Raw genomic sequence first — 26,949 nt, 5'->3', positions numbered from 1 at the left:
CAGGTGTGCAAGCGCACCCTCTGCTATCCATCTGAGACTGAGGTCAAGCACATTCTGGTGTGTGCCACGCCAGCATAGCTATATGGAAGACAGTTGCTAATTGCTCTTCTTGGTGAAGCTTTGAGAGACAATTTAACTCAGGGAAGTAGTTCTCTAGCCAAGACCATTTACTTCAGCGCTTTTTCACACTCTTAAATGATACAGGCTTGATGGCAGTTGGAAAAGAGAACCAGTGTAATGTAGCCTGGCTGGCTGTCAGTGGGGGACAGTGAACAGAGCAGTGTCACTTTGAGTATCTCCCCTCAGTTTTAATCTCTGAACTGGAAATCTGTGAGCCTGCCAAAATGCTAAGATTGAGGACAAGGCCAGCTGGCTGGCTAGTCACCAACAAGCAGCTTGAAATGTTGGTGATCAAGCAGGCATGGTATGTATTGTCATCTGTCCAGCTGGAAAGCTGTCTTTCCAGGCTTTTGTGACCTTCTAGTGTACTATGGTAGAAACCAGTTTTAAAGCCTTGATAGAGTTCCTAGCAAGAGTCCAGATGTGTGTTCCTAAACTGATGCTTTCAGAGTTGGTCAAAGAGCAAAAGATAGGAAGTTGCATGGTGAGCTATTGTTATAAAAATAAGCCATGGCTTCTTACACTCCTCTCTCTTGCTTTACCTTTTTGGTAAGGATCCTGAATTCCTTAGGCCAAATTCTCTTCCTGTTTACATGGTGCATGGGACAGCAAGGTCTTATCTCCTAGCATGGTGGTCAGGTGCAGCTGGTGAGCAGGCTGCTCAACAACTTGTGAAGAAGTTGTTCCATTTATGAGAAGAATCCAGATGAGATTTTTCAGAGACTGGGCATGAGCTGATGCTAGGGAGGGAGAAGGCCAGCCACGGCTGAAGATCAGTATGGGAAGGTAGTGCTGACTTATGAACTTGGGAGGTGAACTGGCCTTGAATGGGCTTAATCTGATAGTTGGAGGCTTGGTTGTGTTAAGGAGGTAAGTACTGGAGTAGCCGTATAATAGGTGTTGCTGGGACCAAACTCCACCGGATTGAAGATGAAACCTGACTGTACAGTGTCTGGGAGTATAAAATGGGATTGCCTTTGATAGCAGGAGATTGCACCCTGTGACCTGACTTGTCTTCTCAGAACTGTATTCCTTGTGCCACCTTCAAGTTTAGAGAAGGAATGTGCCTCTTTGCTTATAAAAAGCATTTAACCTCACCTCATCTCCTTTCTGGTTTGCAGTACTGAGAACACTGGTGAGATTATCCCTGGATTAGGGAATAGGCTGGGTCTAAAGCTGTTGAAACTCATCTTTATCAACAGTTGAGCTGTTGAAACTCGTCTTTATCAACAGTTGAGATGTCAATTGATACAACAGTCAGATAGCTCTGTGACGCTTACCATATGCTTGGAGAGCTTTCCTTGCTGAAGCCTGCAACACGTGTGTTCAGTTTTTGTTACGTAAACCATGTGTTGTACAAGTGTCAACCTTGGCCCTGTGTGCTCTTTCACTAAAATTTAAAAGCAGAATTGCTTGAGAGGAAAAGTTCAGAACAGGTAAAAAACTGCTCCAAACCAATAAGACAGTGGTCACGGCCAATGTGAGAACTCCACAGATGCTCTCTGGGGGAATCCCTCTTCTCCCTCTGTCTTCCCCTCCCTTCTGAGGGTTGTGCCACAAAGCTGCGGCTAAGATTCAAACAGAAGAAAAGCAAACAGGGAAGCATGCAACCTGCCATGGAGTTACGTTCTAGCTCGTTGAACAGTCAGATTTGCAGGGTGAGAGGGAGGGTTGAGAAGTTGATTGGCTGGAAACAGAAGATTAATTGCATCCCTGTAATTATCTTGTCCAAACAAGCCTCTCCAGTGGACTTCTTGTCTTCCTCCCACATTGCCCTTCCTGACTGTGAAGTGTACAGAGTTGCTAATCATTGATGGAGAGATGTAGGTGGATACGTGGAGGTCACATGCTCTTTAAGTAGTTGGGCTCAAAGACCTTCCTTATTTCCTTCTCCCCAAAACAGCATTAACATTTCAGAATTATTTCTGGAGGCTTGGACAGTTACGAAGTCATTTAAAAAGAGCATTTTTTCAAACTGATGCTATGCTTTCTGTCTCTGGAAGCCCCTGCTATAGTTGGTTGCTCAGGCTGCTGCAGTTACGCTTTGGTGACCAGTGAGGCTGTAAAACAGAGATGGCTAAACCAGGGAGGGTGCAATGCTGTGAGTTATCTTTAAATTGATCTGTTCAGGAGGTGCTGCTGGCTTTTTCTACTGAGAAGGCTTCTGGTTTACTCGATTCAACTTTTGCAGTGTTGAAAACTAAAACAAATGCCTTTTTTTCCTGAATTTCATCACTGCCATCTCTGAGCAGTAGTGTGTCTTAGTGCCAGGTCCCTGTCCACTGGATTTACTAACCTGATTTAAGCAGCTGGGACTGCTTGTCTGATTTTGTTGGTGCCTGTTGATGGTCCCTGAAGGCAGATGGAGCTTGTTGGTGTTTCTGGAGAGTGTATCTGTGGCTACACTATGTGCAAAACACCAAAAGTTTCTGTGTGTGCTTCTCAGTGAGGCAATTTCACTTCCTTTGTGCTCTGAACAGCGCTTTTTGGGGCTAATACTCTAGTGCTCAGTCTGGGAAAAGCAGCACAGTGACACATTTGTACTGTTCCCAGGGCTTTCAGCAGCCTGGGGTTCCCTGCACGGTCCTGCCCTGTGACATGTGGACATCTTCCTAAGCAGGATCTCTGGAGGGCAGTCCCCTGCTTCCTCTTTGAAGGTTTTTGGTGTGTTTAATAAATGCTAAAATGAAACACGTCTTTTTAGATTTCTGCATGTTAAATCAGATGAGCAGCTTGCATTATTTACAGAAGTTGCCTTTGTTTGAGACATGGGGGCTATAATTCTTCTTAGTTTAAACATGGGCATAAAACCACTAACAATGCCCTTGTGGCGGGGGGTGTGCAGACGTGCCTTTTTGCCTTAAATTGCACCGAGAGATGTTCCAGGTTTTTAAGCAGTTTTTAAAAGTAATCATTTTCAGCAGCGGATGGATGCTTCCTATTTCTTGCTGATTACTACTTTTGTTCTTACTTTTAATCACGTTATGCAAGAGCAAAGAGACAGGAATTGGTGATTTTTGGCTCCCAGGAGATTCTAATCACATTCTTGCAATGATTTGGAAGGACTAATTAAGCTCAGCACATAGAGGAGGAATGGGGGAGTTTGTTCTTGTCTGATGTGTGCATGTGTTCCTGTTCACAAGGTGCTTTGTTTTGCAGTGCTGGCTCTGTGGATTTCCCCTCTAATTTGGGGAGAAATCACCACTTTTATGCAAGCTTCAATGATTTTTTTTTTTAGTAGTTTTTTGAACTTTAAAAATAAAGGGCAGCTTTGAAGTGCAGGGGAAAATTGCATGGGGGGGTGCGCGCCTGTGTATTTGATGTCAATCTCTCTGTGAATTCTTCTTTGCACTTACTCTGCAGCTGAGGACAGGAGGCAAAATCAGCAGATGCAAACCTAAGTGTCCTGTAGAAACCATCTTGTCTCTTCCCCCCAAATTCTGGGCCTTCCAAACTTTGTTGTAGTGCTGGCTGTACATTTGAAGTAGGACTTTAACAGTGAAATGCGACTGATGTGTCTTGGGGGGCCTTAAGCTCTGCAAATCTGTCAGGTTTTATCTGTAGTGATGAGCGGGTCACCTTGAGAGAGACAACTAGTGGAATTTACAACTTGCAGGTTTACAGGGGGTTTATGTGAGTCTGCCACTACGTTATGACCATGCAGTGGATTGTGGTATATTTTTACTCTAATGCTACCTTAGAAATAAACTGTAGTTTGCTTTCTTATTCAAGGAGTAGTTCAGCTCAGTGAAACTTTGGGTTTGAAGCTTTGTCTCCAGGGTCTGAATGGACGTGTTTCCCAAGGTAGAAACGCAAGCAAAACTTTAGAGACCATGAACCAAAGTGGCTCTTCTATGTCTGACAGTTTGACAGTGACATGCAAGTGGCATGGCTAAAGAAATCCTAGAATAGGGACCGTACCTTTTATTGCTGTTTTAACGTTGAGGTTCCAGAGCACTGGAATTTGGAGGGAGGGAGCAACAGAAGGGATATACTGAGTTTAGAAAGCAGGAGGGATATTTTTTTCCCCTATGCTTTCTCCTCTCCCCTCCCATGTGGAAAATAATAAATAAATTGAGAACAAAAAAGTCTGCTTGCTTGCCTTTTTCCACACACTCTGCCTGGCTTTTGAAGATAGTGCAGGGTTGGAAGGCTGCTTAAAACAATGCCTATTTCCAGCCCTTTTCCCCCATGGCATCGCTTGAACCCGTGGACTTTCATTTAGAGGAGAGAAAAAAAATATTTATGTGAGCCATTGGCGGGTGCTGAATCACTGCATGTTGGCCGGCTGCCGGCATGCTGCAGGCGGTGGGGAAGTTGTATCCTGTGACAGTGATTCAAGCCCTGGCTGTAGCAAAACGAGTTTGCTGTTGATAGCTAAGCTGACAAAGCCTCCTGTAAAGGAGCAGACTCCCTCTGCAGGTATAAACTGCGTGGACCAAAAGGATTTTTGCTGTTGTAGCTGCCCTACGCTAAAGGTGCTGCTGTAGATCAAGCTGCTGTGGCGCATGTCCTTGGCGGAGACTAATGCTGGTATTGACATGCCAACTGTGGCCCAATTTAGGAAGCTGATCTGGCTGAAATTCAGCTTTTTGGGTGGATTTTCAGCTGTCTGAACAAGCTTTCTGTGTGGTCATCTGCACACCAGTCTTGGTGCCTGGAAGGAGGATCCGTCCTGGATGCTGTTCCTTAACCTGCGTCTGACCAACTGCTGGAAAGTGTTAACTCTGACCTACCAAAACCTGTGTGTGGCTCAGCATTTCCATGCAGGTGATAAGCCAGACTTTGAAGAAAGGTTTGTCACATATAAGGGCAAGATGTTGGTGTTTTGGTGGAGAGATCAAAATGGGGATAAGACTGTACAGAGGCTGCTCTTTGAGGAGCAATTATCTAGATGAGAGTAGAGGTAGCTACTGCTTGCTCAGCAAGCTGCAGGCCTGGTGGCACGAAGTGCCTGGTGTTCTGTAGTGTGAATCCCCAACCCCCCAAATCGTGCCTAGCAAAGTTTTCACAATCATTGCAATATTGTAAGCAATGTTGCAAGCAGTGTTATAAGTGTGAAATGATCCCATTCCTCTTCTCCCACCCGGCAGTAGGAAGGCAATCCATGTTATACTAGCTGCTTTTTTTTCCCAAAGGTAATAGCCGACGACTTCACAGATCTTTTCCTAAGAAGGGTTGAGGAATGACACAGCCCATAAAACGCTTAGGACATTGTGTTCCTGCTACCATCTATTTGCTTCACAATAAGTGCAACAATTTCTTTATCCAGTGTGAGGCTCTGTTAGGGTTTATCTGCGACAGCTGTTGTTTTTAAACTACCAAAAAAGCAGAAATTTTCTGTGGTGTGACAGTGACTTCCACACTGCCTGTGGTGGCAGCTGCTGCTAGCTTGGATTGTGTTAGGAACAAATGTGGCAGGCTGTTTTATGTGTCTGTGAACTTTGTTCCTTATCTCTGTACTTAATGTTTAGTCATTGTCACACAGTCACGCTTCTTCTTTGCATTTTGGGGGTTTGCAGCTATGTCAGCTGGGAAAAAACAAAGGAAAACCCAGGCTAGCAGATGTCATAAGGCATGCAAATGTAATTGCATCCTTTTTATTTTTTGGGGGGGAAGAGGTTAAAAGGGGAAATTGCAGTTGCTTCAGCAGATCTGAGGATCAAAATTAGTCCTCCATAAGCACTTTAAGTAGCTTTTGATTCCTCTCTTTCACCTCTGCTTCTGTTTACCTGTCCCAGGTACCACCCATTCTCAAGTTATGGCTCACCCAGCATAGCAGTAAGTCAGTCCTGCAGGCTGCTTGAAAAACCTACCTCACATTTTACTAGGTTAAGATTTTATTTTGGAAGGTTTGTGCCCACACACTTTCCTGTCCCCTGCATGTCAGAACTCATAAAGGCTGGCCGACAAGAGACAGTCCTCCCACTTGAGGAATTTCTTCCTGTAAAGACTTTCATTTATTTATTTGCAACAGCTCTTGAGTTCTAGTTTGCAATAGTAAACTTGATTGAACAGTTTGTGCGTGTACCTTCCTCTCTTCTGCCTCCTGATGCAAGCCGCCTTGTTCTCTACATGGTCAGGGTAAAGAGGGCAGGGACAGCACGGGTAGTGGGTTGTGTGGATACCAAGGGACTTGCTGGGGAGAGTAATGCAGAAATTCCTCCTGGTGTAAAATTTCTTGGGTCCTTGAGGACTTACAGGAAATGGTGTTGGTCTGGCCTGGTGTTGACCAGATCTAGGCTGGCCTCTGCAGAGGGAAGGTGGGAGAGAGCAATGTGCTCTGCAGTGCTCCAGGTTCTGGGAGGGTTTTGTAGCTCAGGAGTGGTGCCAACCCTGAGCTGGCTCCATGCCTCAGTGTGGCACTGCTCCAGACCTAATAAAACCTGCTGGACTTCAGTTGACTTAATACAGAGTCAACTTTGTTTTTTCCGTGTACGTGGCATAATTAATCTGTAATCCAGGTAAACAATCCCCAGGTAATCAAGAGCTAAGTATGTACTAGCAGTTTCATGAGGTGCAGTCATGTTTGCCAGCTAGTGACTGTGCAGTGTGGTCCCCTCTTATTAGGCTTTTGAGTTGAATATTTTTTTTGTTTTCCCTTTCCCCCTCCCACTTTAAATAGAGAAGTTGACATTTACTTAAATGTGCACTTTCAAGCTCTGAATGTCAGAAAGCTACCTTGAGCTGTTCAGTGGCTTCTGCTGCCCTTGAAAACCCGAGTTGTTCTGTGCACCTTCCCTCTGAAGCATTTCTGGGCAGAGATGCTGTGGCAGCATCCCCTTTTTGTTTTTCTCTTCTGCAACATCCGTGTAAGTGGTTGTTTTCCTTGTCTGCTTCTTTTCTTCACAACAGATGACATCTGGGGGGACTGAGAGCATTCTGATGGCCTGCAAGGCGTACCGAGATCTGGCTTATGAGAGAGGCATCAAACAGCCAGAAATGTGAGCAATACTTCTGCGACTTGGCTTTTGCTTTGGGGGCTTGCGGGTTTTACTGTTCCTCTGAGTTGAGGTGGCTGCTAGACCTTAATAATCCTTCATTTCATAGCTCATTACCACCTCCCCCTTGTCCATCTGTGTCTGAAGGAGAGAAACCTGGGTCAAAAGAAGTGGTACAAACACACAAGAACCTTTAAGCAGCTTGGGAGGCATGAATGTTGCTGGGGTCCGTGGTCGCTATGCTGTGCAGATGTATTTTGGCAATACCGGCATGCTGCTCTAGACAGAGCCTGCTCATATCAGCTTTGGGCCCCTCTCGAGCAGGGATTGTCAGGCCCTTTGAAGTATTTAAGGGTTTTGATTTATTCAGATCAAAGTGGGTTTAGCCTGAAAACTCTGGGACTAAAGTTGGGGTTGGTTGGAGCTGAAATGAGGAATCATGCTAATTGTTACGCTGCTAGTAGAGGATTTGCGCTTTCTAACATGCTGCTTTTTTGTAGACAGTGCATCAAAAATACTTCTCTGGTTAATTGCTTACAAGGGGAAAATTTAAAAAGAGATGAAACACTATGGTGTTCATCTTCTGCTGAATTCCTGAATTTCCTCCCGCTTTAACATTTTTGCATGCTATTAAAGGCCCTGATAGAGATATGATGCCTCAGAAAACAGGGTTAATTAAAGCTGCTCAGCCACGGCCATTTGAGATGGGAGACAGCAAATGTTATGTTCATTTGGTGTATTTATGCTGCTCCTTCCCTTTTGTATTATCTCATATGCCCCTCTCAGGGCACATGGCTGGTTGGAGATGGTACAATATTGTTTGATATGACAAGAAGTTGGCTTTCTTGGGAATTCAAGAGTTCCTGGTTCACAGAAGACCATGCAGCAGGATAGAATTCCTTTAATAGGTTTTCTTTGGGTTGTTCAAGATGGAGCGTCCATCATTTTAGTTCAGAACAGCACGTGGCCTCTATTTTGTCCCAGAGAGTATTTTCCCCAACTTTTTTTCTTTTTTCGGTCTGCATGATTTTTGGCTAGTTGAAACATACAGTTGGCCTGTTTGTGACCTGTCTGTCGCAGAGAAATATTTACAGGTTGAATTTTTTTGCTCTTTACCCTCCTGCTCATGTTATGGCTTAGGTGCTGCCTGGGCTGACATATGCAGTCTTACTTTTCTAGGTTGGTCCCGGTGAGTGCTCACGCAGCGTTTGACAAGGCAGCGCACTACTTTGGACTGAAGTTGATTCACATACCGTTGACCAAGGCTATGGAAGTGGACGTTCAGGTATCGCTTTAGGCAACACAGCACTCTTTCTGTGAGAAATTAGCATTGTACAGCAAATAGCAAGAAATCTACCTATCTGGGTAGCAAGTCAGTGGATAGAGAGGGATGAATGCTTCCTGGAAATAAGGAAAAATGGCAGGAGTAAGTGCCTGTCATTGCAGATAAGGTTTTGTTTGAAATAATTGAATGTAAACCATCCCTTTGTCCTGTGTGATTCATTTAGAATCAAATAATTTATGTATTTCAGAAACAGTCACAGGTTTCAGATGAGGGCGAACGAAAGTGTTCTCGTATTTCCAAGTGGATGAGTTAAATGACTCAGCTGATGTCTGCTGATGCTTGTAGCTCATTGCTTTTCTTTCTATAGGCTTTTGTGTGTTGGTTTTTAAGACCAGATGCTGCATGTTTTTACTTTTTATCTTTTTTGGCAGTATGGCACTTGATAAATGGAATGTGAGCATCTTCTCTCTTTAAATTTTTAGGCAATGAGGAGAGCTATCTCGAAGAACACAGCCATGCTGGTCTGTTCCGCTCCCCAGTTCCCGCATGGAATTATGGACCCGATTGAAGAGGTGGCAGAGGTAGGGCACCCCTGGGACTTCTGGGTGCTGTAGCAATAAAACCAGCATGTCCTTCTGTACAAGCAGAGCAGAGGGGTTCCAGAATGCCAACCAGTGAGTCTGGTGGGAGGAGCAGACTGGTTGGTAGGGTAATACTGTCCTCAAATCAGGTGCTCAGCAACAGCAGTGTATGTAGGACACAGTTTGGAAGTGAGGAGGAATGTGGTACTAATTTTTTTGTACTGTGTAACTGCTGTGAGAAGGTGGGCTTTAAATGCCAGAAGTTAGCTCTGGTCATTGCCATAAAGCTGTTTGTGTGGGGCTGGATTCTGGACTTGAGCTAGTGCAATGACACGCGCCACATGCAAGGCAAAGCAGCAAGTCTTTTGCGCATGCTTTGTCTCTGAACTCTCAAGTCTGTGCCATAAATTTCTGCTGTAACTGAAGGTATGTGTTGTATACGTGACTTTGAGCTCCACTGCACCCACTGCGAGACCAACCAGAAGGGCTCATTCTTTGATGCCTGAAAGGAAATAACAGCAAAATAGTCCACCTGGTAAAAAAGGCTTTGATTTAGGGCCTACTGGTTATAGCAAACTTGGTGCAGAAGTCTGAGGAATGTGTGGAGGAAGTAGGATTTAAAGGGCTGGGATCTTATTTTTCAAACATGCCTCTTGATTTTTCTCTCCGTGTTCCGGTTATTTATTTTGTATGTAACCAGTCAGGGCCTCTGACCTTCTTTTCATTTGAATTATGCCCTTACACTTTATTGCAGATATTCCTTTCAGACCATGTTGTCACATCTCTTTGGCAAATACAGCAAACTGCCAAAATGTGATGTTGTTTTGCCTTTTACTGGCAATCTTCACATATGTGGAAAGCAGGGGAAAGCATCCCACAAGTAGCCAGCCCTTCCAGATCTCCTATCCTCAGCAGCTTGAGAGTGGCATGAGGCTCCAAAAGGGTCCGGGAAACATTTAATTTCTTAATCATTTTCTTGCCTGATTGTGTGTTACTCAGCAGAAGGTCTTGTTCACACACAGCTTGCAGTGAAGTACAAAATCCCCTTCCACGTTGACGCTTGCCTGGGTGGTTTTCTTATTGCTTTCATGGACAAGGCAGGATTCCCTCTAAAGCATCCATTTGACTTCCGCGTAAAAGGAGTGACCAGCATTTCTGCTGATACCCACAAGGTAAGAATGGAGGAGAAGGGTCTTCCAGTGCTTTCATTTTTGGGTAGTGATTCCTGACGTCATCCCTGCCTTGAGGCATTTCTGCTCTGCTGTGTGGAGGAGTTCTGAAGTGCAGGGGTAGGGGCTGCTCTATTCAGATGCTTTGTGCAATGCACTAAAGTACGGACAAATGGGATCTTGGTGACTGCATGCAGTGAGTGCTTGAATGTGTTCCTGTGCCCTCTTGCTGCTTTTTAATGCTTTCTGTGCCCTTTGCAGTACGGTTATGCTCCCAAGGGTTCCTCAGTGGTGCTGTACAGCGACAAGAAGTACAGGAGCTACCAGTTCTTCATAGCACCTGACTGGCAAGGGGGCATATACGCCTCCCCCTCCGTGGCAGGCTCCAGGCCTGGTGGAATCATAGCTGCATGCTGGGCAACTCTGATGCACATAGGAGAATCGGGCTACATTGAGGCTACGAAGAGGATTATTAAAACAGCTCGTTTCCTCGAATCAGAGTATGTGTGTGCCTTAGAGTTTTGATTGTACTCTTTAACCCTGTTCTGGACTCCTTCTCCCAAACTGCTTTTGTTTCTCTTGCAACTGTTCTTTTTCCCTGGAGAAGCTATAGTGTGTTACTTGCTGGGTAGGGACCATTGGGCAGTTGTGGGAAAAATGCTTTGTTTATGCCCAGGTGCTGCCCTGTGCCAAATAGCTGAGACGAGAGGTGCAGGCATCTTTATTTAACTGACTTTGCTTCAAGAGTTTCTTCTGCATCAGCCATGGCTGAGGGGGAATCTGGAAGGGCTTACTCAAGGTGACAAAAGAAGGATTATATTCTCTCTTGTTGGGGTGCTTGTGTTGCTATGTGAGCTGATAAGCTGATTCTCTTTTCTAGTCTGTCTTCTCTTGCCTCTCTGTCTCCCCTCTTTTCCCTTTTCCATTTCTTCCTGAGCTTACTTGACTTTAGGGCTTATAATGACCTGAGTCCCCTTGCAAGTCCCAATGGCCTGGGCTGTTGCATGATTTTTTGGTAGGAATGAGCTGTCATCTGTTCCCATCCTTAGCTTTTCCTTTAAGGCTCCAGATAGATGGACAGAATGTCTGGCCCCTGTAACCCTGGTCAGTGACTTCTTTTCTCCTTTTTCTTTTCAAGGTTGAGAAAAATTGACAGCATCTTCATTTTAGGGAAACCTGAGGTGTCTGTCCTCTCCATCGGTTCGGACACTTTCGACATTTATCGATTATCTAACCTCTTAGCTGCAAAAGGGTGGAACTTAAATGTCCTACAGTTCCCATCAAGGTGAGTCTGTGGAGACCAGTGGAGTGATGTGCGTAACCAGGGTATGCAAGATGGTCGTCTTTAGGCCATGTAGCTGTTGTGATTTCCTGAGTGGAGTTGTCCATATCTGATAAATTGTATGTAGACTTTTCCTCTGCAGAGAAGGAATTACTTTTGTAATTGCTGATATATAGCAGTTACTGCAGTGAGGATAAGGCAATAGTAATTTTAATGAACCTGGAAGAGGACATATCTGAGGCTCCCTTTCTATTTACCTCTGTCTAATGCAAACAGAAAAATATAAATAGCCAGGGCTTTATCTCATGTTAGTTAACTGAGAGTTTGTAGATTTATTTATTTATTTTTAGTATCTTCCTGCTGCCCACTGAAGATGAAGGTAATTGAAAGAACAGTGAAGGGCTGATCGTTTTCAGTGATCTTTCCAGCCTGGTGCAAAATGAGTGTTTGTCAGAAAGTTTCCTTGAGTGGGTGGTAGTTGCTTTTCTGTGGGTAAAAGGGCCAAATGCTTTCAGATGTAGCTGCACTGAAGAAATTTTGGACTTGGAGTTAGCATGGAGTGAAGTCTAGAGAGCCTGAAGTGATAGCTCAGAGGTGCAAGTAGCCCTGTTCCTTCTGGTAGCTGCTAAATTCCGTGCTGGGGGTGGCTGATGGCTTATCTAAACTGTGGAGCAAGGGGAGGAAAATGATGGCAAGGATCACCGCGCTTGCAGGCAGCTGCGTTTTTCTCACCCAAGGTACCTGGAACAAGGTGAGAAAATTATAGGCCTTTAACTGTGTATGGTGAAGTCAGGAAGGAAGGGGGAGTTGCCATTTTGCAAAAGAACAGCTGAACTCACTGCAGCTTGGTTCTAGCAAGTAATTTGCAGGGATTACCTTTAATTGGAAGGGAGTGGATCCTCTTCTCCCATTATACTGCTGAAATGCTGTTTTAAGGACAGTTGCCACTGGCCAGGGAAGGACTAAATTGTTGTTGATTGCTCAGAAAATGTGGAGCTGTATGTACTTGAGATGGTTAATCTCTCCCCTCTCCCCTGCCTGCCCAGTATTCATCTCTGCATTACGCAGTTGCACACAAGGTCCGGTGTTGCTGAACAGTTCCTGAAAGATGTCAAAGACAGCATTGAGGAGATCATGAAGGACCTTGACGCCAAGACCACAGGCATGGTAAGGACGCCAGCATGTAGTGAGGGTATGTTTAGGGCAAGTGTGTTTCTCTGATGGCATTAACAATCCTGTGTAACAACCTCCTCTTCTCCGCTTAGGGAGCCATCTATGGAATGGCCCAGTCCGTCCCAGACAGGAGCTTGGTAGCGGAGATTTCTCAGGCGTACCTGGATGGCCTCTACAGCACGGATGTTCCTTGCAGTGAAAAGCACATGAACGGCTCTCCCGGCCACCACTGACTGTAGTGCAACAATTGGTGCCTTACCAGCTAGCACTGGGGTGGTTCTAAAGGTTTCCTAGGGGAAGAGATTGCATTAAGCCTTTGTTCCAACAATTGCAGGTCTGATGGCGGCTTGATCTTAAAAACTTCCTTCCCCATCTCAGTCTGTTCTGAAATCCGCATTATTTTCATGCCCAACTTTAGTTTTAGGGCTTTTCTTCCCTTCCCCCTGCCTATTTTCATCATGACTGTTGATGGTGAATTGAATGTCCATTCCACAACTCCAATTCCTCAGGTATTCTGCACGTCACTTCATTCCTTGCTGTTTCTTCTCCTCAGACCTGGTATTCAGCTGGTGTCCAGCCAAGTGTTAGATTTGAGTTCTCATGTTGTGTTCCAAAGCTTCAATCTTCGCAGAAGTTGAAGGCAGAAAATAAATTGAAAATTTTGCTTTCTTTTGAGTATTCCTCCAAGCTACTGCATTTAATGAACTGTGCTGGAAGCCTTATATCTATGTAATGCAGAGCCGATAAACTGGCAAAGGAAAGATGGTCATGTACTCTTTTTGAAGTCCCCTCTGGAGACCTCAGTGAGACTGCAATCGACATCTGCTGAGGGGAAAAAAATGCAACGCAAAATCCTTTTCTGGAATCTCTTAGTTTGAATAACAGCAGAAATAGAAGCCAAGCGGGTGGTATAGGGAGAGGAACTGGATTGTACTGAAAATCCTAGGTACATAGTAACTGTTTCGCTTCCCTCCCTCTTCTAGAAGACATGCGTTTACCACCTAGAGTGCTTTTGTTGTACCTTGCACAATTCTGGAGGGATGTGCAAAACAGTGATTTCGCTGTTCATAACTTGAAGGTTTTGCACTATCTCACAAGGCTGTAGTAGAGTCAGTCAGGCCCTGGCATGTGTCACGGCTAGGGACTTCATGTGCAAACGGATGGCACCAAAGCTGACCTTTTTTTACCATGATCTTTTAGTATAAAAAGGTGACTTTTGTAACAGTAGTAATCTCTGCTCTTTGCACTGATTCTTTTAAGGCACATTCTCAAAAGGGCATTCACCATTGTGCCTTGACGCTTCTCTGGCTTTTTTTGTGGGATGCCAGGGAGGATTTGAGGGTTCAGCTGTTGACCACAACCTTTCCTGTGGTTGTTTCCTTATGGTACTATACTGAAAAAAAAACCTCAAAGGGAGACTGGCCTCAGAGAAAGTATGCTTGCCTATAAGGTAGAATAGTAGTTGTATTGAGCCAAGTCCCTTCACAGTATTACAAAGATGCTGGTGTAGCTCTGAGAGGTAGATGATAGATAGGATGCAGCAAGTTGGAGGTATTCAAGCCTTGGGCATATGGCTCACCCTTCATATTTTTCTCCACAGTTTTTATGGTGAGAGAGTTTTCCCAGTGCAACTTGTGAGGCAGTTGTGGCCTTGAGGACAAGCTAGAATCTCTTGAGTTATTAAACAGTGGTGGAGTTACTCCTGTAGGGCTTTCCCACGTGTTTCCTCTCAGCTTTTTGCATGCTACCAAGAGTTTCCCAGGCAGAGTTCAACACTCGGGAGGAGACTTTGTGCCACATTTGCACAGTCTTATGCAGGGTGTCTGAAGGCGTCTGTCTCTCTGCTGTAGTGGGCTTGTTAGCCTGAAGCTGACCCTCACTGGCTTAACACAGCTGAAGCACACACTTGCACAATAATTATACCGAATGAGAAGGTTACTTACCAGGCCCAGTGATTGTGGGAAGGATACTTGCTTTTTAACAGGTTTATTCTCAGTGCTAGGGGACAAAAGTATTTTGGCCATCTGCCCTTAAATTGATGACTTTATGCATGTCTCTGAGCCCTTTTGAAAACACCGCATTTGAATTGCCTGATAGTCTCTTGATGGTGTTACCAGCTCTGGCAGTCAGCATTTATGTTGGACCTGTTTATTCTGTTAATGTCTTGCCAATGTGACCATTACTGCATCTCTGAGTTTGCAGTACTTTGGAGACAGTCTTAAGTGTCTGGCTACTGTGATGGTTCTCTTTTGAACTGAGATTTTTGAAAAAAAAACAAAACAAAAAAGGGAGGTACTCTTTTTGTTTCCGCTTTAAAAGAAAGAGGGGATGGATTGGGGTGGGGTAAAGGAGAGAGAAACTCCCTTCTCTTCCCTGATTGCATTTTCCTCCGAGGAAGTAGATGGATCTAACAGATCAGCGTTCCATTTCAGATTTTTGGATGTATTTGAAGATTTGTATTTGTAAGTCAATGTATTCCATTCTGGGCTTCACTTTACTAGTAATAGTTGTGGGTTTAATTGTTTTATGTGTATTTGTTCTATACTGTAAATGTAATCTTCTGGTCCGGAATAGGCCACTGTAATTTACCGGTGTGTAGTCTTTATTCATCCTTGTCATCTAATGTAATCTGCATCTCCTTTATCATGCCAAATGGTCTTAGGAAAACGGTGCGATTAACAGGCTGTATAATTATTTAAAAGACAAAAAAGAAGAATTTTATGGACTGGATTATGATTTGAAACTGGATGGTACTTTAGACCTGGAGGGATCTTTGTGACTATTAATTCCTGTGAGATTTCTGACTGTCAGGTTTTTCAAATGAGACACTCAATTTGTTGCTTGTACAAAGCACTCCCAAGGGATTTGTGTGCTCTTAGGTACTAGACTGAAGAATATCCAATGGGATGGACTAAGAAGAGATGTGTGTCTTCATGCCATGGATTTCATCTGCACTTTTCTGATGACTTGGGGGAGGGGGGAGTGGAAGGGTTGCGTACAACACAGTAACATCTTGCCCAGTAAATACACATTGACTTTTTAATGAGCAAGTGGGACAAGTTCATCTGATGATAGTATTCTGTATTGCTCTAATTTGCCACTGTAAAACTGTAGGCTGAAATAGCTGAAGAGATGGTGAAAATGGGCCTAGTTTGTATTAAAATGGTGCATTTAGCTATCTAGGCTCATTGAACTCTTATTTTTCTGTTTCAATGTTCATTTGAATGAATGAGGACCTATTGCTCCTGGTCTTTGCTTGTGCACAGCCTAGTCTGTACCAGGGAGAATGGTTTATGAATCTTACTAACTGCCCGAGGGCTGCTCTTTCATTCTGTCAAGATAAAGATGGTGTCCGTGGGTATGTCTTGTGTGCGATGTTCAAGGATGCTGAAAATTGTCATTTAAGAGCTATGGATTTTCTCTTAATACTTTGTAGAACCTTAAAGGGTTTAAAAAAAAAAAAAAGACCTGAATTGGGTGTTTGTAGTTTTTCTCCCAGACTGTTTTGCTGAAAGCAACTAGTGTTAGTTTCACAGCAAATTGTTCCTGTTGTACCAAACCCACAGCAATTTTGCTGCAGACTCCCTGAATGCCGAGATCACTGTGTTACTGGAGTGAAGATCTTACACCACCAAATCCACCTACAACCTCTTTTGGGAGGTATTCCACCATAAGCAGCCCCCAGCCTATTGCTGCACTGCTTTTGTGCCTTCCCTGTGTTTGTGCCTTGGCTATGGTATGCTTCTGATTTTAGCACAAGCAGTTTTTATCTGATCTGCTCTGGCTTTGATAAAATCATTCTCTTTCAGACCCCGTTCACTTTGAGGTGCAGGCCTGCAAAGGCATGTGCCATTTCTCCACGTTGCTTTATGAAGAAGCTTTTCAATGGCAGAAGCACCTTCTTGAGAGCAGTCAGGCCACTACCTGCCTTGGGAAAATCTGTTGGTGTGATTTTGACAGTGAGGCCTCCTTCCAAACTGACATCAGGTTAACCAAGACATTTATTGTAAACATTTTGAGTTGGTATCGTACTAAAGACTGGTTACAATAGGGGTGAGATCACATGCCCGCTTATAATACTGCTAGAGGGAGGTTACAGTAATAACCAAATTGCACATCACAGTTGCTGGTATGTTAGAGAGAAACCAAAGGGTTCACGTACCACATTTTAGGTAGAAAGCGTATTCCAGTAGGTAAGAAGCAATAACACAGTGGCTGGATGGGGTCAAGCTCTGGAAAGATTTACTGGTGCGGTTGTGTAACATGACTGGCTAAAAGGGCACATCTGCTGAAAGCCCCAGAGGCTCAGTGGTTTGCGAGCTGGTAGTGCACAGCTAACAAAGGGTTTAAGAATGGAAGCGACAAGATCAGAGATTGATACGTATGCACGGTGCCCAAGAAATGCCTCCATCTGTCTGAGCTGCGGCAGGGAGTTTGGCATGGTGTTAGGCAGTCTGGATCCAGGAACTAGCTTGGAAGTGGGAGAAGGTTCTAGGTGCAGCCATCCAGGCAAGATGCGGGTCGTGGCAGCAGCAGAGTTGATTTTTGGCTTCATGTGTCTCTCTCTAGTCAGGAGAGAGAAGCTGCAACCTGCTCGATGAAGCTGGCCAAGTTGATGTCTCGCTCCGATAAGCCTCCGCACTCGTGCGTGCTCAAGGTGATGTGAACCTAAACCAGACAGACAGACTGACCAAGTGTTGCTGGCAGAAAGAGCAGGAACGGTTTCCCCCAGTGCTGCAGACAGTTCGCATCTGATGAGGCAGGTAGCGCTATTACTTTCTCCAGACTCATTAGCAAAATTTCCCGGGGTGGGAGAGGTGGTCTGGCACTTTGCCTGGTTTTCTTCTTCCTACAGCTTGTTCTGGCCACAGGCTGCCACTGCCACCCCTGCCTTGGTCACAGCAGCTGGCTGTGCCCACTTTTCAACTCGCTCTTTCTCCAGAAGTTTTTTGCCTTGCTGCTACTTCTGACACTGATTTAAAAAAAGCAACCCTGGTGCTGGCCTACAGGCAGCTACTGCTGAGCCGGACAGGTCAAAAAAGGAGGAGGAAAGGATCTGTAAGCAATAGCTGTAGGCTGCCTGTGGTATGCCAAGGGAATAGCATGAGGCAAGAAGTCCTGCTGATCTGAACAGGACTTGCTGCTGGTGGTTTATGCCTCAAAAAAGGGATCTGCACCCTGAAGAGCTCTGTTTGCCCCCACCATCCCTGTTTCTTACCTTATTGTACACATTGAACCATTCAGGGTGGTGATCCAGTTTTTCTGCCTGTAGAGCCACTCTGGTCATGAAGCCAAAGGCCTGCCCAGGGGAGTAAGAAGAAAAGTTAGCTCTGAATTGCTTACCCTGCAATACTGTTTTTCACCCCATTACTATTAATTTTACACTGCATGTTTCTAGGTAACCCAACCAAATGCAAGGCCTGAGATGTTCTGTATCTTTGTTTGGCTTTTCTATGGGTTCTCCTCTTTTTGGGGAGCTTTTCCCAGACAAACTGTGTGCTGGGTCAAGCACTTTGGTGTCTTGAGCAGGTTATCTTGCTCAGCCATTACATTTCAGTAGAAACACGGATGGGTTTCTTTGGCTGAGCCTTGCACATGGGACTGACTCCCTGCTGTGCAAACCAGGTCTCCCGCTTTGTAAAACTCTGTACCACTGATGCTCATACCCGGTTGAAGTCCTTGAAGTGGAACTCTTTGAAGATGGCATCTCTGCCTTCCACCTCATTCCACCCCACAGCTCTCAGGTTTGGCAGCAGCTGCTCCCTCTCCTCCGTGCTCAGCCTGTGGGCTTTTCCTGCCTGACACCGCAGAAAGGAAAGGGAAGAGGAGCAGATCAGCATGGCAGAGGTAGGATGAAGTGGATGTTCAAAGCTGCAAGGCATCCCATGGGCTGTGGAGTTACGGGTCCATGGAGGCAGCTGCAGCCTGGATGGGAGGGTTAGAGTGTGTATGTGGACCTGAATTGGGGTGTGCTGATGATAGGGGATATCAATGCTGTCCTTTGCTCCCTGCCCTGGGTACATCCTGCATGTACCTAGGTCAAGTGAAGTCCAGCTTGTCGCTTTTGTCCTCTGACTCGCAACACCTACCCCTTTACCACTGTATGTATGTATTCATTGTAACCTGAGGTACTAAGAAATGATGGCTGTGTGAGGTTAAGCTCCCAAATAGATTACATTTTTTCTGGAAAAAAAACCCTGAAATTCTGTGATGGCTTCTAGAACTGAGAATTGCTTGCTTTTGAGGTTTGTGAAATATCTTTCTGAATCGGGAGGTCTTTATTTGCAGGTCATCTGCACTGGAAGCCTGCTTTAGAGGAGAAAGAAGTGGTGTGAATCAGAGAGATGAGTCACACTAAATTGGAGTTCAGCTCCTTTTCCTTTTCAATCTCCCTTATGTTAAGATGGAGTTTTAAGAGGCTCTTTCTGTCTGTGAGTAACAAAGGGCACAGGGAGGGATTGTGATTTAGCATTGTCTTCTGGCAGTTGGGTAGAGCTGCTGTTGTTTGTTTGTTAAGGGGTGGGGGTGGGGAAGCAGCAGTTCTTCTTGGCTTTGGGGAGTGAATATAGGCGAAGATGAAACTAAAATAGAGTTCTTGGGGATGGGGGCTGCCTGAGACAGTGTATCTTCTGGCTTAGTGGAGAAGGCAGGAGTGAGTGCCGTGGGGGTATTGCTCTCTCTGAAAGGTTATGTTCTGGCAATTAAAATTCTTTCCTAGTGGGTGATCTGATCCTTCCAGTTGATTGTTTCTCGAGGACAAAGACCAACATATCTTTGCAATTTGTTTTCCTTTATGTGCTGTAGAGCAAAGTGTGGCAAGTTAGATGTGAGTCTCAACAAATACGGCCCACTGTTTCTTGGGGGTGTTTGGTCAGCAGCCCCTTGAGACACTTTGCTTGGGCATTGATGCTCAGAAGTGGCATCTTAAACAGCTGAGCAACTAAGGCAAATCATCCTTCCCTGTAGTTTACGTACTCGCAGGCTGTACAAAACCAAAGAACCAGCCACGGAGCTGATGTTTTATGGGTTCTTATTTGGTTTTGCATGTTTTGAGGAAGATTAGAGAGATTGATGCCCTATTCCCATGTTGCTGGGTCTGCTAAGCTGTGTGGGTCCCGACCTGTCTGCACAGCCATGACCTTTATACTTGGAGAAAGCTGTCAGCTGCAGAGCACTTCATGAAATGGAGAGTGCCAAGGTGCATGCCGAACCTTGGCTCAGGGCTGGCTCAGCCGGGATGGTTCCTGTCCCCCCGCCATCGCAGCTGCACGCTCTCCCTCTTGCATGATGTTTGAGGAAAACCTTCCTCGCCTGTGCGCGCTCCAGCCTCGCTGCTTGCTGGTCAAACCATCCGTGCTGCCCTTCAGTTTGTGCGGCGTTTCAGATGGCCCCCTGCCAGCGCCAGCTCTGCCACCCCCCTGCTAATGTCAACCCTGTCCCTTCCCAAGCTCTGGGTTTGGAGGGAAGATAGTGAGTAAACACGGCTCAGCGCATTAAACCCTCGCAATAAACCCTCAGCCGTTGCCCTTCTGTGCTGATGGTGTGATAAGCTGGCGCAGGTAGCTTAGCAACTGGATAAAGTGGGGACAGAGGCTGGCTCTGCGTGGGGCCTCTGGCAGGGGGGCACCCATGGGGGCTGCCCTGGGGGGGATTCAGATGGGAACCAGGGGCTGAAACGGCTTGTTCGGGTATCGGTGCTAAAGAGAGGAAAGGCTGTGTAAAGCTGGAGCTGTTGCTTGCTTGGAGCGGAGGGCTATGGACAAGGCACAGGCTGGGTTCCAAGCCAGCCTCCCCTGGGCAGAGCAGGAAACCAGCCTGCTTGGGAGGGATGCGGCTTAATTGTTCTCTGAACAATTTTCTGTGTCGTGACTACACGGGAGGATGGGTCCCGGGGCTTTTTCCAAGTCCAGCTCCTCTCTGAGAGCCCAGCACCAGTGGGAAGCATGGCCAGGCTGAGGTTTGGCCAATGGACCGCACAAAAGCCAGCCCCGCCGGCTGTGTCTTGTGATGGTGAACTCTCTGCCCAGAGCACCCTCGGTGCCCTCCACCCCTGCTTCTTTCCCTTTCCCTCCTCCTCCACCCCAGCACATTGGCCAGCCTGCTGTTTTTGTCGGTATGGCATGTTAATGCTTTCATGTGCACTTACTCCTTTAAAACACACTCTTCTCATTAGGGAAATTTATTTTGTTTTCTTTTGCTGGCTCTCAACTGCCAAGCCATTGGGATTTTTTTTTTTTTTGCCAGCAGGAAACCAAGTAGATGCATTGTGCAACTGAGGGAAAAGAACCAGCATGGGAAATTGGGATAGCTTTGTGCTTTTTGGAGATGGAACAACCCTCTCTGCTCAAACATCCTCCCTTTTAAGGGTGGCTTGTCACCTAGGAGAAGGTAAAGGGGACAGCCCTGGCGGGAGCAGGACCTGCAGGCAGGGCTGGAACGAGGTATGCCACAAGGCCCACGGTCTTTTGCCTCTGTCCCCTCCACTGCCCTGAAAAAGCTGATTTCCAGCCGGCCAGGGTGGGTTGCATGGGCTGTGCAGACAGGGCACGCGTGGGGGCCATGCTTGCCATGCAGAATTGGAGCGGGTGTCAGGCTGGCAGCGCAGCCTTGCTGACGGACCCTTTCCCTCCCCCTCGCAGAGGAACCGAGCCTGGAGAGCGCTGGCTTTGGTAGTTCAGCAGCAGCCGAAAGAGCTCCCTGCGTTACTTATTAACCACAGCGTAGAGCTCTGCTCCTTTCTCCCTTCCCTCCTGCCTCCCAGAAGAGGCTGGAGCCGCCGCCGAAACCTTCCTGCCCTGTCTTTTGCCACCGCCTGCAAAGCAACAGCCGGATTTCCCAGCAGCGACTTACCATCGCCCGTGGCTCTCCGTTGGCCTCCGTCCCCGGTGCAGGCTGGGTGGCGGATGCCGTACCGTCGCCCGGTTGAACCGCGGCTTGTCCGGGGCGGCGGGAGGCGTGGCGAGGGGGCCGGGTCCACCCACGACAAACTGCTGCCCGAGACTTTCCCAATGCTGCCCTTTCCCAATGCTGCCCGGCAGCGGTCACCCGCCTGCGGGACCCTGTGGGGCCGTGGGGCTCGGGGGATGCTAAAATAGGGTGTCTTTGAAGCCCCGCATGCCGAAGCGGTGGTGCATCCACTCGTGAACCACCCACCCCTCTCCTGTAGGGTCACTTTTTTTTAACCTGTTGCACGAGGAAAAGGCGGAATGGGACGGAGAGGGACGGTTAAAGCCAGTGCCGCTGGATGCTGCTGGCAGCACATGTGATGAATGTGACAGTCGTTCTGGCTGAGCACATACGTGTGCCTCCCAGGCTTCTGAGCGCTGCGCAGTGATAATCATGAGCTGAGGGCTGCATTGTCTGGGGACAGCCTGGATTATATCGCAGCATGTGGACCGCGAGCCAGGGTAACGGGGGGGGGGGGGGGAGTGTGTGCAGCACAACACTTCTGAGCATTTTTAAGGTGTTTTCTCCTGTTGCCAAGGGAACCATGTCTGCATGGATGCCGCGTGCTGCTCCCCGGCGTGTTTTTGCTCTCCAGGCCTGCTGGATTTGTACCCATGTCCTGTAACTCATCGTCTGCTAAACCTGCTCACGTGATGGGCAATTTTCCAGTGCTGACAACGATTTTGTACCGTGCTGATGTATGTGGTAGACAGAAATTCAGCAGTCCGCTAGACCCTCATGGCTTTCTTTACCCTTGAAGCAACTGATTCTGGAAATTTTTTAATATAGTGTGACATACCTCCCTTGTATATACTCCTGTGCACATTTTGTTTTCTACTATTAGGGTTTGTGGGTGCCACAGAGATGATTTGTTTCTCTAGCAGGCAAGTTAGAGAGAAGCAAATTCTTCCTTTCCTTTTTTGGCCTCTATAGATTTGCTTGCCGTGGTAATGAAAAGGAAAAATGAGCATCTTTTGTGTCCTGGGAGACCCTGAGTGTCTGTTTGGGGAGAAAAGACTTGGAGAGCAACGCAGCACCTGAGAAGAAAATAATTGTGTGCAGATATGAAGCTGGAGGCTTTGATATGGATGAGAAGAGGAGGTGCGCTGTATGGTTTCCAGCAATGAAATCAGGAGGTGGAATTGTTTGTAAGGTTGTGAAAGGCCAGCAGAATATTTTCTTGGCATAAGTCTGAATTGCAGGACCGGCATTTTCATCAGCACAGCCCAGCAGAAGCACCCCTGTAAATAATGGCATAAACAGGAGGTAAAGGAAGCAATATTGTCATGAAGTTGCAGGTTGAGGTACGGGTGCTGCAGGTAACAGCTCTGTTCAGGGGATCTCACTGCAGTTTTCTCAAGAAAAGGCAGTGGCAGTTTTGATGGTGACCTGTCAGGGCCTTGAATGCACCTTGGCTAGGTGACAGTGTCTCTGTTGGCCTCCCTATTGATTTGGAGATGGGGGAGGAAGCAAATACCCCGTTTCTCACTGTATCCCGCTTTCCCTCTGTTGGATTTTGTTCCAGCACAGCTGGGAGCCAGTCCTATTTACCTTGCCAACATGCGTGCTGCCAGTACAGAGCAACTGACAGACACCTCAGCTCATTAGAGGTGAGAATTTCTGTGGCTGGAGAACATCAGGAGAAAAACGATTAATTATACTGTCTACTGATTACCCAGCTCCTTTGTAATGGCATTTTCTCTCCTAGGTTATAAATCGAGCCTTAACTGCCAACTTTACACGTGAGAGATCTCTCACAGACTGATGTGCTTTTGCTGAAAAGTGTCAACAGGGCAGTTGTGATTTTCCTTGGTCTATGGTGTGAAATTGTGGCTGGGAGGATCCTTTGGCTGACTCTGACTCCTGAACCTTTAAGTGCATGAAACTCCCACTCTGCACAGCTTTAATTTCTCTTTTTGAGATGGGACCCTTTAGATTTGCTTTTAATGGTTAATTGAGTGATGTTGGGCAAGGTATTTGCTCAGAGCAGTTTGCAGCCCCATGCAAGGGGCGTGCCAGTTTACTGGGCACAGATTTTTGCTCTTTTTCCCTCCCTTTTTGTCTAGTTTAGAGCTATGTTTCTTTTGGTGAGGTCAATGGCAGCTAAACCCACATGCGTACGTTGCTGTTGCACGTGCACAGGGACTTCTGCATATTTGGAGGGAGCTCTCGTATCACTCACCTACTGTTCTTATTTTGCCAGTAAGTTTTTAACAAAACGTATCTGACCCCGAAGCTTCTTTGGTTGAGAGCTGTGCACTGTCTCCCATCTCACGATTTGCTTTTAGAATTCCCCCCCTTTCTCATTTCATGCTCCCTGAAACATTTTGATGGGCCCTTTGGGGAAAGAAGGGATAGTAGCTTCATTCTATGAGAGTGTTGGCTGCAATGTGTGACTGCTTGCAATCACATAAGAAATGTAGAGAGTGTGATCCTTCCTGCTTTCAGGGGAGGCAAGCTCCCTGCAGAAGCCTAGGACTCTTCAACACAGCAACAAGTATTCTTTGGTGGTTTTTTTGTTGGTGTGTTTGTTTTTGGTTTTTTGTTTTTTTTTTGTTTTTTTTTTTCCCCTCTGTGTGCTTTGATTTTTTTTTTTTTTTTCTTCTCCTGTTTTTTTTGCCTTCCCCATAGTCTGTGCTGGCTCCTCACTTAACAGTATTAAAAATGCGCTCAATGTCATCTTCCTGCAGGTGTGCTTTTCCAGGCATCCCTTGGGACCTGTGGGGTTAGCGTTAGCATGGTTCGAGTCATGGTAAATTCACTCTGATTTTGCTTTGGGTCCTCTCACGAGGCAAATGGGATTAACCAGCAAAGAAAGCGGTGTCTTCTGCCATCTTGTTTGCTGCAATGCAAGTTTGCATTAGATGGGCTGTTAGCAGAGCTGCTGACTCTGCAGCAGGATGTTTGCTGATGACACTGGCAGAAGGAGTCTTTATCTCAAACAAGGTGTAGTTACAGGGCTAGGTGTTTGTTTTATGTTGTACTTTGGAAGAAGGGTGGGTGTCCTCCAGCACTGCATGGGGAGAGGCTTGTCTGTCATGTCCAGGAGAGACCCAATGTGGGTTATTAAACAGGAAACACACATCATGTGAAGATCTTCTGGGCTGAAAGTAGGTGAAGGTAGAAAAAGGAAGAAGCTTCATTTGTGCTTGCTCTGTTCTTGCATTTCCCAGGTCCGCTTCTGGCTGCAGCTGGAGACATGGTGTGAACTAGATCCTGTGTCAGGACGTCCCTTCTCCTTAGAGAGAAGGCTTTTAGAAAATCCTGTGTGTGCTGTTAGTTTGCTCCACCTTTAACTGATGTGCTGGGCTCTTCTTCAGGTCTGGCACCATCTGCCGCTTCTTCTTCCCACTGCTCGGGAGGGAGAAGGGCTTGCTATGCTTCACCTCTTTTCCCTGAATGGGGAGACCCAGAGCAGGAGGATTGTTAGTAACCCATGAGATGGGAGAACAGATTTTTGCCTGGTGGGTACAGAATTGTCCATGTATTTATGTCTTTGAGGTTGTTCCTGTGATAAGACTGAAACTCATGTGTTGTGGGCAGGGGGGAACAACTGCTTAGTCAGCAGGGAAACAATTAACCAGCTGCAGTGCCTCAGGAATTCACTGGGAATACGTTTTCAGAGTTTACATCCATGCTTAATGGCATCTGAGCAAGTAGCTTGGGACAGGGTCACAATCCCCTGGTGAAGCTCAGCCCCCACAGGGTGTTTTAAGCCAGGGTGGGCCAAACTCTTTCATCATTGACGACTCCACTGGTATCTGAAGCATTGCTCTTGTGGCACAATAGATTTAATTAAAGTTTGTTTAGCACTGGAGGGGATTTATGGCAGTTGTGACAAGTTTAAGTTGACAAAAGGGCCCAATAAATAGAGATGAACCGTTAATTATTCCTGTGTGAGATTTCCTCTTGTAGCAGTCGTTTTATCAAAGTCAGTGAGGGCTGGGAATTGGCCTCAGCACTAGGAACAAAATAAATTGGAGGCTGGTACAAATCGGGGCTTCTCTGGTCTAATCACACGATGCTTTTGCTGAAGGGCCTTGATGTCAGGCAGTGTGCAAGTACCCCTGGAGAACGCTAGATTGAAAAAAATGGCAATAAAAGTGGCATAACGACTTCTAATGTGTAGAAAACATGAATACCAAAGTGGGAGACAACTGTGTGCAAGACGGTGGAATATCATAGCATCTGGGAGTGAAGAAATATTGCATTGAAGGGAAATTTCCCAGAGGAGGAGGAAGATGATGCAGACCTGAGTCCAAAGTACCTGAGTGCACATTGCCACAGATGCCTTCTGTTTCAAACTGGTGCTGGAAGAGACAACCCATTGCTAGCCAATGCACGGAGAAGCCTGGCATGAATTAGAGTTGAAAACTCAAGAGCTGGGCCACAATAATCCTGCTTTGACTCTGTGTTTGTCCTTGAAACCAAGTGGCATGACAAAAACAAGGGCCATGGGCCCTGGCAGCTAATGTACTCCTGTGTCACAATTCTTGTCCTCCAGGTCCCCAGGAGTTTGCTCCATGGTCTGTGGTGGATGGCGGTGAGATCACGCAGTTTGCTACCCTGCCAAGGTCAGTCTGTTCCCTGCAACAGGATGCATTTGCCCCGGGGGAAGGTAATACATCAAAACTGCCTTCTCCCCACCCCTTGTTTTGTCCACTCTGGTGATGGATTGATCACATAACCTGCCTTCCCTGGGCACAGCTGGAGCCTGGTGCAAGGGAAACTTCTTTTATTCAGCTTGTTTCCTGACTTTCAGTCCAAATTTGAGTTTCTTTGCTAAACAGGTTGGATTTTCTGGCAAATTTGCAGGGGTTGTGGGGGGCGAATATCTTGACAGATCTGGAAACCTTTCTCTCATCTTAAAGAGTGAATTTTGCTCCTTGTTTATGCAGATAGAGTTGGGCACCGCCATGTGAAGCGGCTGCTGTACAGCCACGTCTTGTCACTAGGGGTCAGGAAAATGCCGAGGAACGGGAGAGCTCCCTGAAACCGCAGCCCCTGGCAGAAGGGCACAGGGTTGGGGCTCTCAGAAACCCATCTGATGCCCAAAACCGGGAGTGATTGCTGACATTATCAGCTCTGCTAAAGAGTGTCTGCACTCAGCAAAGCGGCTCTTCAGCTGGACCTTCATGACCAAATTGTTTCTGAGAAGCCCGTCCAGCTCCTTTGGTGTGCACCAAAGCATCAGTGCGACTCCTGGGGCATGCTCACGCGTAGATACGTAAGCATTGAGGATATCTCTCCAGCTAGATTGCTAGAGGTCTTTGGTTACCAATCCTGTTTTCAAGTCCTGGAAGTCCTTGGGTTTTATTTCCAGCCTCCCAATTGCTGGTCTTGCAGTAAGCTGCTCTGAGCTAGGGACAGGAGAGGAGCTCTGGGTGTGGATGTAAAGGCAAGGTCTGTCTGCACAGACCTTTTATTGAGCAGGATTAGAAGGTAGGATAAG

At 46.4% G+C, this 26,949-nt stretch overlaps 2 protein-coding genes across 3 annotated transcripts in view; one reads left to right on the top strand and one right to left on the bottom strand.

The window, feature by feature from the left end:
• Positions 1-15,729, top strand: part of SGPL1 (sphingosine-1-phosphate lyase 1) — a 32,136-nt gene extending 16,407 nt beyond the window's left edge. For both annotated transcript variants that reach the window (XM_075025386.1, XM_075025387.1), the window contains 8 exons: positions 6,976-7,064; positions 8,241-8,346; positions 8,829-8,927; positions 9,950-10,099; positions 10,358-10,596; positions 11,235-11,381; positions 12,425-12,545; positions 12,644-15,729. In XM_075025386.1, coding sequence (XP_074881487.1) covers positions 6,976-7,064; positions 8,241-8,346; positions 8,829-8,927; positions 9,950-10,099; positions 10,358-10,596; positions 11,235-11,381; positions 12,425-12,545; positions 12,644-12,784 — 1,092 coding nt within the window. In that variant the 3' untranslated portion in view covers positions 12,785-15,729. The remainder of the gene's footprint in view (positions 1-6,975; positions 7,065-8,240; positions 8,347-8,828; positions 8,928-9,949; positions 10,100-10,357; positions 10,597-11,234; positions 11,382-12,424; positions 12,546-12,643) is intronic.
• A 788-nt stretch (positions 15,730-16,517) lies between these two features.
• Positions 16,518-21,529, bottom strand: PCBD1 (pterin-4 alpha-carbinolamine dehydratase 1). Its single transcript, XM_075025388.1, has 4 exons — positions 21,402-21,529; positions 18,218-18,349; positions 17,770-17,850; positions 16,518-17,219 (listed from the first exon to the last, which is right to left on the bottom strand). Exons 1-4 carry the CDS (start codon positions 21,402-21,404, stop codon positions 17,121-17,123), a joined length of 315 nt encoding a protein of 104 aa, XP_074881489.1. The 5' UTR covers positions 21,405-21,529; the 3' UTR covers positions 16,518-17,120.
• Positions 21,530-26,949: the final 5,420 nt, after the last annotated feature.

The sequence above is a fragment of the Buteo buteo genome, chromosome 4 (genome assembly GCF_964188355.1).
Source record: "Buteo buteo chromosome 4, bButBut1.hap1.1, whole genome shotgun sequence".
NCBI lineage: Eukaryota > Metazoa > Chordata > Aves > Accipitriformes > Accipitridae > Buteo > Buteo buteo.
The sequence above is the reverse complement of the archived record's forward strand: the minus strand, read 5'-3'. Positions and strand labels throughout refer to the sequence as shown.